The 13,857-nt window shown below is 39.2% G+C and overlaps 1 protein-coding gene and 2 pseudogenes across 1 annotated transcript; 1 reads left to right on the top strand and 2 right to left on the bottom strand.

The window, feature by feature from the left end:
- Window positions 1–268: 268 nt before the first annotated feature.
- Window positions 269–10,554, bottom strand: LOC134305864 (histone H3-like; annotated as a pseudogene).
- LOC134305863 (histone H1-like) lies at window positions 2,353–2,949 on the bottom strand (the record flags this gene model as incomplete). The annotated part of the gene is made up of 1 exon (XM_062990209.1): window positions 2,353–2,949. A coding segment is annotated over one exon (597 nt), but the record flags the coding sequence as incomplete, so codon positions are not given.
- A 2,037-nt stretch (window positions 10,555–12,591) lies between the features above and the next one.
- Window positions 12,592–12,700, top strand: LOC134305867 (5S ribosomal RNA; annotated as a pseudogene).
- The last annotated feature ends 1,157 nt before the right edge of the window (window positions 12,701–13,857 follow it).

Below are 13,857 nucleotides of genomic sequence, written 5' to 3'. Positions count from 1 at the left end.
TATTAATCATGTGTTATAAGACACCACCTGCCAATCTTTAATCAGCTGTACTTATGTAACCGTGTTTATAATTGTTGTAAGAACATGTAAAGTACATCTCTACACACACAAAAACAACCAGTTTTTCCTAATATTTATAACTGATAAATATAACTAAATTATAACTCGGGACATGCACACACAATGGAACAATAAATAAATAAAAAAAAGTTATGAAAAATGCCCATTTCAGTGGAAGCATGTAAGTGGCTCTTAAAAGAGCCTTTGTGGATAACTGGATGGAGTGGGTTCGTTTAAGCACGCTCTCCGCGAATACGGCGGGCCAGCTGGATGTCCTTAGGCATGATGGTCACCCTCTTGGCATGGATGGCGCACAGGTTAGTGTCCTCGAACAGACCGACCAGGTAAGCCTCACTGGCCTCCTGCAGAGCCATGACGGCAGAACTCTGGAAGCGCAGATCGGTCTTAAAGTCCTGAGCGATCTCTCTAACCAGGCGCTGGAAGGGCAGCTTGCGGATGAGCAGCTCGGTGGACTTCTGATAACGGCGGATTTCACGCAGAGCCACGGTACCTGGCCTGTAACGGTGAGGTTTCTTCACACCGCCAGTAGCCGGGGCGCTCTTGCGGGCAGCCTTAGTGGCGAGCTGCTTCCTCGGCGCCTTACCACCGGTGGATTTACGAGCGGTCTGCTTGGTTCTTGCCATCGCGTCTGGAACTCTGCACTTCACCAACTGTAGGACAGAATATGTCAGCACGCCCAACACGCTCTATTTAAGTACCAGAGCCGCTCCGCGCTCATTGGGCGTCTTGATGAAGCTCTTTTCTCATTGGACGATCGTGCTTACGTCAAATGTCACTTACTGGTCGGCGTTCTGCCGCTGCCTCGTTTCAGAAACAAAGTATTTCCTCCATGCTGTTGGCGGGATTTATAATACTTTCCTTTGTCTCTTTGTGCTTTTAAAACACAGCCTACAATCGCACTTAAAGTATATACCTTTTAAAAAAATATATTATTGAATATTTCGATCATTTTGCTTATTATTATTGTTATTATTAGTATTATTGTAATTTTTGTTCCATGTGTTCTACACAAACACGTTTGTTGCACCACTTTTAATCGTCTAAATTGTTGGTTTTGCTACTGCAAGTGATATATATATATATGTAAAGATAAATAGAAAGGGAAAATATAAATCGTACATATTGATTTGTTAATTTTACCATGTCATAAATCATGTGAGTTTTATGCCGTGTGAGCCTATGAAACGATATTATATCTGTTTCGTTTACACATTATCTGGGGAAATTGCACTTTTTCTGTGGAAATGGGTGGCTCTTAAAAGAGCCTTTTGGTTAGAACACGAGAGCGACTTTACTTGACCTTGGCTGCTTTCTCGGTCTTCTTGGGTAACAGAACAGCCTGGATGTTAGGCAGCACACCGCCCTGAGCGATGGTTACACCTCCAAGCAGTCTGTTCAACTCCTCGTCGTTACGCACGGCCAACTGCAGATGACGAGGAATGATACGAGACTTCTTGTTATCTCTGGCGGCGTTACCAGCCAACTCGAGGATCTCAGCAGTCAGATACTCCAGCACGGCAGCCAAGTAGACAGGAGCTCCAGCTCCCACACGGTGGGCGTAATTACCCTTACGTAGCAGTCTGTGAACACGGCCCACGGGGAACTGAAGGCCGGCACGGGATGAGCGAGTCTTAGCCTTAGCCTTAGCCCTAGTCTTACCACCGGTCTTTCCGCGTCCACTCATTTTGATGATCAGATGTGTTCGTCGAACAAAACTGGAATAAACTCAGAGAGAGCTCGAAACGGTATGATATAGGCAAACTGGCCTCTCTCCTATTGGCTAAGAGCGAAGGTACAGCTGAGCCAATCCTAAAAGCGCCGTCATGTCCCAAGGGAAACACATACTGCCCCCCCCCCTCTCTTCTCCTCCGTTCTCCCGCCCGTGTAATGTATGATACAGAAAAGCTTCTCTTAAGCAACAATTACATTATATTATGTCACAATAACATTTACACTAACAATTACATTATGTAAGGAGCTCATATACGTGAGTGCACATACATATACACATTTATACGGACAGTTTTATGGGGATGTGTGACAAAATCATTATTACACATAAAACAGGACCAGTCATACTTAGTGTTTTTAACTCCTTGCTTATTACACTCTCCATAAAATATGTATGAATGGATGTATGAATAGTTGTATGTTTGCATGCATGCTTATATGTATGTATGTGTTTAGGAAACGCGACTCTTTATGGGAGGAAATAGGTGGCTCTTAAAAGAGCCGTTTTAAGGAAACAAAAATAATAAAACATAAACATGTTTACTTCTTCTTGGGGGCAGCTTTTTTGGCCTTGGCCGCTTTGGGCTTAGCGGTCTTGGGTTTGGCTGCCTTGGCTTTTTTAGGACTCTTGGCTGCCTTCTTGGGGGTCGCCGGCTTCTTAGCCTTCTTGGGGCTCTTGGTGGCTTTCTTAGCGGCAGCAGCGGGTTTCTTGACCTTCTTGGGGGACTTCTTAGCGGCTTCGGGCTTCTTGGCTGTTACCTTCTTGGGCTTCTTTGCAGCGGCGGGTTTCTTTGCGGCCTTTTTCACTTTAGGAGCGGCGGCTTTTTTGGCCGCGGGTTTCTTCTCCTCGGTCTGCTTCTTGTTGAGCTTGAAAGAGCCTGAGGCGCCGGTGCCCTTGGTCTGCACCAGGGTGCCCTTGGTCACCAGGCTTTTGACGGCGAGTTTGACGCGGGAGTTGTTCTTCTCCACGTCGTATCCACCTGCAGACAGAGCTTTCTTCAGGGCGGCCAGGGACACGCCGCTCCTCTCCTTGGAAGCGGAAACAGCTTTGACGATCAGCTCGCCGACGCTGGGACCCGCTTTCTTGGGTTTGGCCGCGGTCTTCTTTTTAGGAGCCTTGGCGGGGGCCGAGCTGGCCGGTGCTGGAGCTTCTTCTACCATCGTTGTTGGAGCTAAAACGGCGCTAAGAAAGAGCGAGTGAAGCGCTGTGCTCTGTTGTACAGAGACTCCTCCCTCTTACGAGAGGGGGCGGGGCTTTATAGCACACATGAGAACTGTGTAGGCTCAACTCGGCCAGCGCAGCGTCTGTGTGCTTCCGTGACACATGCGCACTTGTGTTTTCTCATGGCAAATAGTGATTAAAATACAAGTCCTGATATAAAATGCGAGGTAATAAAGTGCACGTCGGCCGAACATAAGCTCTCTCGTTCATGTAAAAGCCCGCAAAGGGAACCTAACGATGCTCTGTTTCCTTGTGTTCTGCTAAAACAGCACACCGCTCCTGATGCGTAAAGCGACGCAGCGCACATTTCACATCTTATTACACGTAAAAATATGCCGAGGAAACCCGATCTTCTTGTAGACACAGGCTGAAAAGAGCAAACCAGACCTTGGTGTTTTCCACATGTATTTATAAGCGGATGTGAGCTTCCTTTTCTACTAGAAAAATAGGCTGTTTAGTGCGATGTAAAACACAGCTACCAAGCAGGACTAGGTCGAGTCCAGGGTGCTTAACTGTCATGTAGCTGAAAGAACAAATGTAAGAAAAAAACTAAAAATAAATAATAAACATAACAATTTAGAATAATGATGATGATAATAAGAAGAATATTTAATGTTAACCATAATACTGGTAATAGTACTAATGGCCAAAAAAACAACCGTATTCACAATGATGCTTTTTCTCATTTGGAAATTCATGTGTTTCAGCCGCAACGATAGCAAACAAGTGTTAACAAGTGTCATAAGCGACTTCTAAAGCAAAATCCACAAACACATAAAGAAAAGCTCAACTTCAAGAAACTCCTGTGGCCTGACCGAAGCCCCACTGCACAGCTGAGGAATTCAGGTTTTCCGTAATATCGATCAAGGCCCTCCTGAAATCAACATCAGTTTGAAGCCATACAAAAGCCTTTTTGACAGAATGGGTCCAAATTCCGACAGATACAGTTTCAAGTTTTATGAGAAGCGTGTGTGTGTGTGTGAGTGAGTGTGTGTGTGAGTGAGTGTGTGTGTGTGAGTGAGTGTTTGTGAGTGAGTGTGAGTGAGTGTGTGTAAGTGAGTGTTTGAGTGTGTGTGTGTGTGTGTGTGTGTGTGTGTGAGTGTGTGTGTGTGTGTGTGTGTGTGTGTGTGTGTGTGTGTGTGTGTGAGTGAGTGTGTGTGTGTGTGTTCTTGTCTTTATATATTTGTGAGGACCAACCCCTGACAGAACACCAGCATTGTGAGGTCATTCTTCGTTGTGAGGACATTTTGCCTGGTCCGCACAATGAAAATTCTAGAATAGGCTCCTATGACCCTAATGAGTCACGTGTAGAAGTTTCAGCAAATGTCCTCAGTAAGATAGTAAACTCAGAAATAGTGCTCCCCTATAGCTCGGACACCGGTACTGCAGCTAAAATTTTATTTAATGGCTGACCTGGCAAACTAATTTTCTGATTGGCCAAGACGGGGAAATTTTCTGATTGACTATTTCAGTCACATGACACCATGTCTGCTTTTGTACAGGAAGAAAATCCGTTTTAAACTAGTATTCATACTGGAATAAACAGTATATTTGTTTGTGTGTGTTATTATTATTATTATTATTATTATTAATATTATTATTAATAAAAATTATTAGTATTGTTATTATTATTGTATGTTTATAATTTTTAATTATTATTGTTATTGTTATTATTATTATTGTTATTTTTGTTATTATTATTATTATTATTATTATTATTAATATTATTAGTCTTTATTGATTTAGTAATGGTGATTCTGCAGTAAATTTGCACAAGAGCTATCAGTCGGTCAGGTGCCACCATGACCCCGACCATAATAAAGTGCTGGTAAAATATAAAAAATAAATGAAATTAATTAAGTTATTAATTTTTGTTTATTTTTATTATTTAGTATTCATATTTTGTTGTATTCTGATCAGGGTCACGTTGGGTCTGGTTTTCTCATAATCACTGGGCATAATACACAACCACACTCCCGACAGGACGCCAATCCATGGCAGTGCCTCGGCCTCCCCCGGCCCTCAGACACCGCCCATGTTGTCTGTATGTAGCCTGACAATGTAATTACAGAGTCAAGTCAAGTCAACTTTATATATATAGTGCTTTTTACAATAGACATTGTCTCAAAGCAACTTTACAAAATCCAGGACCAACAGATACAAAAACCGCTGTTGAGCAAGCCGAGGGCGACTGTGGCAGGAAAAACTCCCTTAAAATTACTCAGCAGGGCCCTCCATCTTTCTTGGGTGGTCTGGAGGATACTTTAAATAAATAGGATTTACACAAATCATACAAACACAAACGCGCTTAGTTCTGACACCAGTAGCACAGGTTTCCTAGTAACAGACTTCGGGAACAAGCAGGGATTTATGTTAGGAAACACAAGCGCTATTTTAATATAAACAAAATAAAACAGTATAAATCTAGATACTCTATATTAATTACAAGCGCAGGATTAACTTTTAAGTTTGGAGCTTGAACAGTGTAGAACTTATTAATTTAAATGTTTTTAAATAAACATCAACCTCTATTTTTTCTTTTAAAATTATTTTAATTTAATTATAAAGAGGATATGATCTCAGTCTTTTACCGATCCCTAAAGAGTTCTCTCTTCTCCCTGAAGTATTTTTACTAATCATCAAATCATCTGTTTTAAAGAAGAAAAACTCATCATTCCATAAATAAAAAACATTTAAACATGTACATATATGTAAATAACATTATAACAGTAATACTTCCTCTAATTAGTGCCTTAATGTCCCGATAGCAATCTATTACGTGCCTTTCGCCGGACGCTGTGCGTGGGGCCCCCGTATTTTGGGGGGACGGGTTGACCCGGACGACCTCAGATCGCCTCTGCTTTCGGTACCCAAGGTCCCCGGCCCGAGGCCGGCAGGGGCCCGCAACCCGTCCGGCTCTGCCACCCCAGAATTGTAATTCTGTATTGCAAATGGGATGACATGTATTACTACAGTATATTGCAAGTAGGACTTATGTTGCAACTGGAATGAGATCCTATGTACTATGGTGGCCGAGAAGTGCAAAACAAATGAACATTTCAGAAAACAAAATTACAAAAAAACAAAAACAACATTTTCAACGAAAGCAAAAACAAATTTACAAGTGCTTGGGTACCCAGTGTTTGTAAATTTGTTTTCGGCATATGTAATTTTGTTTTCTAAAATGTAAATTAGTTTTGCACTTCTCGGCTGCACATTTCTGACGGAAAAGGTAGGGACAATAAACCGGAAGTGCGTGTTGCTTACCTGCGGTCAATCAAACTGTTTCTCAGCGGTAAAGTGAACGGAGTTTGTGATGGTGATGATAAACGATGTTTTGTCTAGTTTGTGGAAATCATTTTATCCAGTTGACCCGCTATTGTTTTTCTTGTGGAAAGTTATTAGATTGTTTGAGACGGTTAGACGTGGCGTGTGCATCTCTATCTACCGTCCGCTCTTCTAAACATCTAAGGAGTTCCCACAAGAAAAACAAAAGCGAAATAATGAAAATAATTAACACAAAATGGACAAAACATTGTTTATTAGGGACGGAACATTTGATACCGAGGCTTTAAAGCTTGTTTCACTTTTGTAACACTGGACTCAGTGTATCGGAGCTTGTATTAAACCAGCAGGAGAATGTGTGGGACTGATTTAAAGCTTTGGTGCTGTGTTTTACCTCACTCACTATATAAGAGACAATCAAACCAGAGTTACCCACCGTCCTGTAAAATACAGAATCCTTCTTTATCTGGAGACTAAACGCTGCGTTCAGTATTGTAACTGATACAGGACGCTTTGTTCTGTATTTTTATCAATGGGAGACGGGTGGTGTGTATGAAACAGAAGCAAACTGCTGCTACTGTGGGAATTAGAAAGCGTTTGGTTATTATATTAAGTAGTATTCACTTTTATTCTTAGTAACGGTGTGTGCGCGCTGGTTATAGCAGCATAACCTGGATAATACACCGCTGTATGAGTAGCACAGTGGGTAGAGTGCGTTGAAGGGCACAGTCATGAGAACAAAAGTTTTATTTATGGTGTTTAACATTTATTATTTTCATTCTTTATAATTATAAATCAGAACCATATTTTAGGCAAAACAACAACGCACTCTACCCACTGTGCTACTCATACAGCGGTGTATTAAACAGGTTATGCTGCTATAACCAGCGCACACACACCGTTACTAAGAATAAAAGTGAATACTACTTAATATAATAACCAAACGCTTTCTAATTCCCACAGTAGCAGCAGTTTCCTTCTGTTTCATACACACCACCCGTCTCCCATTGATAAAAATACAGAACAAAGCGCGTCCTGTATCAGTTCAATACTGAATGCAGCTTTTAGTCTCCAAATAAACACCGATTCTGTATTTTACGGGATGGTTGGTAACCCTGGTTTGATTGTCTCTTATATAGTGAGTGAGATTAAAGCACCGAAGCTTAGAATCAGTCCCGCACATTCTCCTGCTGCTGTTACCATCACAAACTCCGTTCACTTTACCGCTGAGAAACAGTTTGATTGACAGCAGGTAAGCAACACGCACTTCCGGTTTATTGTACCTACCTTTTCCGTCAGAAATGTGCGGCCGAGAGGTGCAAAACAAATTTACATTTTAGAAAACAAAATTACATATGCCGAAAACAAATTTACAAGTGCTGAAACACTTTTACATATGCCAAAACTAATTTACATACACTGGGTACCCAAACACTTGTAAATTTGTTTTGTTTTCGTTGTAAATTTGTTTTTGGTTTTTTTGTAATTTTGTTTTCTGAAATGTTAATTTGTTTTGCACTTCTCGGCCACCGTAGATCTGTCTACCTGCATGTGCTCTTAACATAGCCTAGCTGTATTTACTTAACCAGAGCTTTCAAAGAATACACTCTATCTTTGTTTTGACTTTCTTTTCTGTTTTTTTTATTTGTGGCGGTCTTGTACCGCCCCCAGTAACTCCACCGTGTCTTTAATTGTTTGCAGTGGAGAACAGGCTCGTAACAATATCATATCATTATTTTTTTTCGCAATTCTTCAAAAGTGCCACAACAGGAAGATATTACAAATATTTTTGTTTACCATGATCAGAAGACCTCATATTACAACATCATATTACTTTTTTGCAAATCTCCAAAAGTGCCACAAGAGGGCGACAGTACAAAACTTTGTTTCACCATCTTGGTCGTAAGAACTTATTTTACCATATCATGTTAATTTTTTTTTAGAGTTTTCCAAAACTGCCACCAGAGGGCGAAATTACAAGGATCTTTTCCATGTTCACAAAACCTCATATTACCACATCATATTAGTTTTTATAACAATTCTCCGAAAGTGTATCAAAAGGGCAACATTTTTTTTTTACCACGGTTACAAAAAAACGTGTCCATAAATAAACACAAGGCCAAAATTACAGTGGTCTGTCTTCCTGCATGTGCTCAAAACATAACGTTGTAGCTGTATTTACTTCAGTGCTAATTTTGACAGCAAATTTTGATTTAGTTTTAGTCACAGTCTTTTGACTAAAATGTCATTTAGTTTTAGTCGTAATTTAGTCATCTGAATTGTCTTAATTTTAGTCTAGTTTTAGTCGACTAACTCTACAGTCGATTCAGTCGACTAAAATACATATCTGTTTGTTTGTTTGTTAGGATTTTAACGTCATGTTTTTACACATTGGTTACATTCATGACAGGAACAGTAGTTACTCATTACACAAGATTCATCAGTTCACAAGGTTATATCAAACACAGTCATGGACAATTTTAGTATCTTCAATTCACCTCACTTGCACGTCTTTGGACTGTGGGAGGAAACCGACGCAGACACGAGGAGAACATGCAAACTTCACACAGAAAGGACCCGGACCGCCCCACCTGGGGTTCGAACCCAGGACCTTCTTGCTGTGAGGCGACAGCGCCACCCACTTATCCACCGTGCCGCCCTAAAATAAATATAAAGGGTGTAAAATGTAAATGCTTTTTTATCAGTTCCCTTAAATTATTTAAGTCATTATATACACTTACACAAAATGAAAAATTTTTAACCAGTTATGGAATATTATTAATGTTTGAATGTGCAATACACACAAAACCAGATTTAACTTTATTTAAATCTTTATTTACCTGACCTGCTTATTGAGCATAACAATAACAAAATATTAATGAGCAGTAGGCTTGCTCTGCCTGAAAAATATATGCATTGTTCATAACAAATTGCATATTACATTCTTTATAAAACTGGGTACCGTAAAAGCAGCTGTGTTTTTACCCGAGATCGTCGCCCCACATGGTTTACACATCGTCTTGTTTTTCACGACATCAAATGAGAAATGTGTCCATATATCGGCTCTCCTCTTTCTCCTTGTTGACATTGTGGAATTAACTTGGTTCCAGTGTTGCCAACTCCTCAGTAAGTAAAGTAGCTATTGGCTGTCCTAAAAGTCGCTAGAAGTCGCTAAATGACGTCATCGCCTAATTTGCATATGGTCCATTTGCGTGTAATTGACGCTGTAGAAGAGGAATAACATCGTGGGAGAGACCAAAAGTGGGTAAAAACACCCTAAATATGTTTAGAACTACAAATGAACTTTCTTCTGTTGATTCGTGGTTTGTTTTTGTTTTTTAAGAAAACACTGAGCTACTCTGGGCAGGGTTGCCAGATTGCGACAGTAATTTTCAGCCAAAATGCATGAAAAAAACCCCAAAACACAGGATAAGCAGATGATGTTTAGCATTTCACAAATAATAAATCAGTTAAACCATCATGACCTACAAATTAATATCTTAAAATTTACAGATCAGTAATTATACATTATAAAGGACAAATTACTTTTGCTTGCATGTCTTTGAAGTAGCCTACCAAGTTTGTAAAATGCATTATTTATGATAGGACACACAAACCTTTGCATGTAAATAAAAATAAACTTGAAAGCAAGGAAAGTTTAACCTCTCGTACATATGAGAGGTAATATTTACGAGACTTGCTTACCTTCATATTCAACTCAAATCACTTGTCTAACATATGAATCACTGTATTGATGGGCGTGGCAAAGGTGTCTTTTGGACAGGGAAAGGGTTTGATGTGGAGGAAAAAAGTAGGCCTATTTATATTCCACATGCAATAGTTTTTTTATTTACATTTTAAACTGCCAAATGATACAAACCAGCCCAAAATTTGTCCACCTGCCAAAGTGTGTTTTTCCCTGCCAATTTCCAACAAAATCCGCCCATTTTGGTTGAAAACCACCCAATCTGGCAACCCTGACTGTGAGACTGACCGCCCGTGAGTGCTTTGGGACGGGGGAGGGGATCACGGCAGGACCCGCTGCTCACTGAGGACAGTAACTGCAGAACAATATGTGTTTTCACGTTCGAGTCTCCAAAAGTCTCCAAAAACACCAGAAAAAGTCGCTAGATTTGTCGCTAGTCGCTTTTTTTTAAAAAAGTCGCTAGAGGGGTCTGAAAAGTCGCTAAATATAGCGACAAAGTCACTAAGTTGGCAACACTGCCTGGTTCCATGAGTAAAGAAAGTTCACGAGGTTTTCTTTGTTTTTTATTGGAGAAAATGCTGCAACCAATCAGCATCCACTTGTGTTTTTTTCTGTTTTCATGTATTTGTGTTTGGTTGTTCTCTCTTTCTGTCTTTCTGCCCTTTTTCAGTACGTGTCTCTCAGACATGTAACAATATCATATCACTTTTTTTTTTTTTTTGCAGTTAGCCTACATCAGCAAATAAAATTTACCTTCACAGTGGTGTCTTTTAGTGGTGCTTTTTTCATTTCCTTTTAAAATCCGGAAATTGTGGAATGACTCCACCACACTGTTTCCAGTGCTTCAGAGTCTAATCAAATATCATCAAGAGAGTACATGTCTGTTCAGACATCCAGTATTCCAAACTATATTTATGCAGTGCAGTACAGTCTCAGTCTAATTTAAAAACACAAGTAATCTTTGAAACGTTACCTTCACTCATGCCACGCTTATCAGCATGGCACAAGAATTGGATGTCCTTGCCACATGAACTGCAGAACGTTGTTTGAGAATACAGGCTGAATCCACAAAATGGACAATACATTGCTCTGTAGGACAACAAATAAAGCATTATTAGGCAGGTACCCACTGTGGTTGGACATTTTAACAGAGGTCTAGTTAACAGACAATAGCCACTTAACATGAATTGTACAGCATGTTGTTCAACACCTCTGTTGACTTAACATAATCGATTATCTGTTTTACTAACGTTACCGAAGTGATGTCGGTTACGACGTAGCTAGCTTCACAATAATAATAACGTTCGATGACAGTCTACATAACTATGTCGATATAAACACAGTGAACAACGTTGATCATTTGTAACAACATTTAACGACATTAATCACAGAATCATCAGTAATCACATAGCAACAAAGTTATCACTTACTTTTCAAACTTGACTGCTGCTAGCTTCCGTTGTGGCTTAATTTTCATTGTGACTTAGCTTCCGTTGTGTCTTAACTTCTGTTGTGGCTTATTTTTATTTGCGTTGAGACTTCTATTATTTGCATTGTGGCTTAATTTATTTGTGTCGTGACTTTTTTTATTTGCGTTGTGACTTTTTTTATTTGCATTGTGGCTTAATTTACTTGTGTCGTGACTTTTTTTATTTGCGTTGTGACTTTTTTTATTTGTGTTGTGACTTTTTTTATTTGCGTTGTGACTTTTTTTATTTGTGTTGTGACTTTTTTTATTTGCGTTGTGACTTTTTTTTTATTTGCGTTGTGACTTTTTTCTTTATGTTGTGGCTTATTTTATTGCGTTGACCCTTCTGGGCCACTGTACTAATTTCCTTTGGAATCAATAAAGTATCTATCTATCTATCTATCTATCTATCTATCTATCTATCTATCTATCTATCTATCTATCTATCTATCTATCTATTATCTATCTATCTATCTATCTATCTATCTATCTATCTATCTATCTATCTATTATCTATCTATCTATCTATCTATCTATCTATCTATCTATCTATCTATCTATCTATCTATCTATCTATCTATCTACCTACCTACCTGTCTATTATCTATCTATCTATCTATCTATCTATCTATCTATCTATCTATCTATCTATCTATCTATCTATCTATCTATCTATCTATCTATCTATTATCTATCTATCTATCTATCTATCTATCTATCTAACTATCTTTTTAGCAATTCTCAAAAAGTGCCACAAGAGGGCGACATTGTAATATTTTTTTGAACCATGCTCTCAAGAAAACACAAGGCCAAAATTTCAGTGGTCTGTCTACCTGCATGTGCTCTTAACATAGCCTGTAGCTGTAGCATTAAGGCGCTGTTTACTTAAACAAAAGTATCAAGTGAAGGACCAAAGCAATTCATTCATTTATAGACGGTGGTGTTTATGCTGTTACGCTTTAACCTATAAACAATTTTACAGGAAAAGAAGTGATGTCTAAAATAACAAAAAACACGACAACAAATAATCTAAACATACTGAAGTGAAAGGCTGAATGATGGACGTCTTTAAAAGGGAAACTGCTTGCAGCGTCTCTCGCTTACGGACACACCACACTGAGAACGCCTGATCTCGTAAGCTAAGCAGGGTCGGGCCTGGTTAGTACTTGGATGGGAGACCGCCTGGGAATACCAGGTGCTGGAAGCTTTTCCTCACACATCTTTACTTCAACCTCCTGCCAAAGGAGCCGAACATTTTCTTTCTTTCTTCATCATCAAAGCAATACGTGAAGAAAAAGGCCAGCTGATACTTTCATTCTGAGTAAAACACTTATCCATCCTGGCTGTACAAAAGGAAATTATTTTGTCAATATAACTTTAAAAAAATTTACGAATAACTTTGTTTTCCTGCTTTTAAAATGTAAACGAAAAACCAAATTAGGATTTTTAGCATTTTAGTGACTTTAAAAATGAAGTTCAAAATTATGTCCAGACATCATCCCCATCTAGTGGTGCTAGAAATAAGTTACATCTTGTAGATGTGGTATAGATTTGTGACATTATTGTTATTATTGATTGATTTATTTATTATTACTGTCTTTTTAATTATTTGTTGTTGTGTCTGTTTACATAAAAGTCTCAAGTGGAGGACCAAAGCAATTCATTCATTTATAGACGGTGGTTTATGTTTTTATACTTTAACATGTAAACAGTTTTCAAAAAAGAAATGATTTAAATATCAACAAACACGACAACAAATAATCAAAAATATAACAAAAATAATAACAAATAAGTGAATAATACACTGCTCACAAAAATTTGGGGATATTTCAAAATGAATATGAAGCAATAAAAAAAAAGAATCATTCGATTTTTTTTTTTAAACAAGAACATCAAAAAAAGCAAACGACAAGTCAAAGAAAGTTGTTTGATTATGCAATTGAGATGCAAACTCAATTATTGTGATTGAGTAGCAAGTGACATATTGGTGGGGGTGAACAGAAGCATGTCAAGCTGAACGAGAGTGCCACACTTTGACTGTTCAGTAGGGTGTATGGGCACCCAAAACACACTGACAGCGATGGGGCATGGACAGGACCAGATTGTCCAGCAGTTCTTGTGGGATCCTCTGCCACTCTCGCTCCAGGGCAACTTCCAGCTCAAGAAGTGTTGTGGGAGGCATTGGACGGTTTGCCAGACGTCTTCCCAGTGCATCCCAAGCATGTTCAATGGGATTCAGGTCTGGAGAACGTTAAGGCCAGTCCATGAGTTCGATTCCTGCCTCCTGAAGCATGTTGTTGACGAGATGCGCACGGTTGGGCTTTGCATTATCGTCCATGAAAAGAAAGTTGTTTCCAACTGCTC

This window comes from Trichomycterus rosablanca, unplaced genomic scaffold (genome assembly GCF_030014385.1).
Source record: "Trichomycterus rosablanca isolate fTriRos1 unplaced genomic scaffold, fTriRos1.hap1 scaffold_152, whole genome shotgun sequence".
Taxonomy (NCBI): domain Eukaryota; kingdom Metazoa; phylum Chordata; class Actinopteri; order Siluriformes; family Trichomycteridae; genus Trichomycterus; species Trichomycterus rosablanca.
Note: the sequence above shows the minus strand (reverse complement) of the source record. Positions and strands in the feature narration are given on the sequence as shown.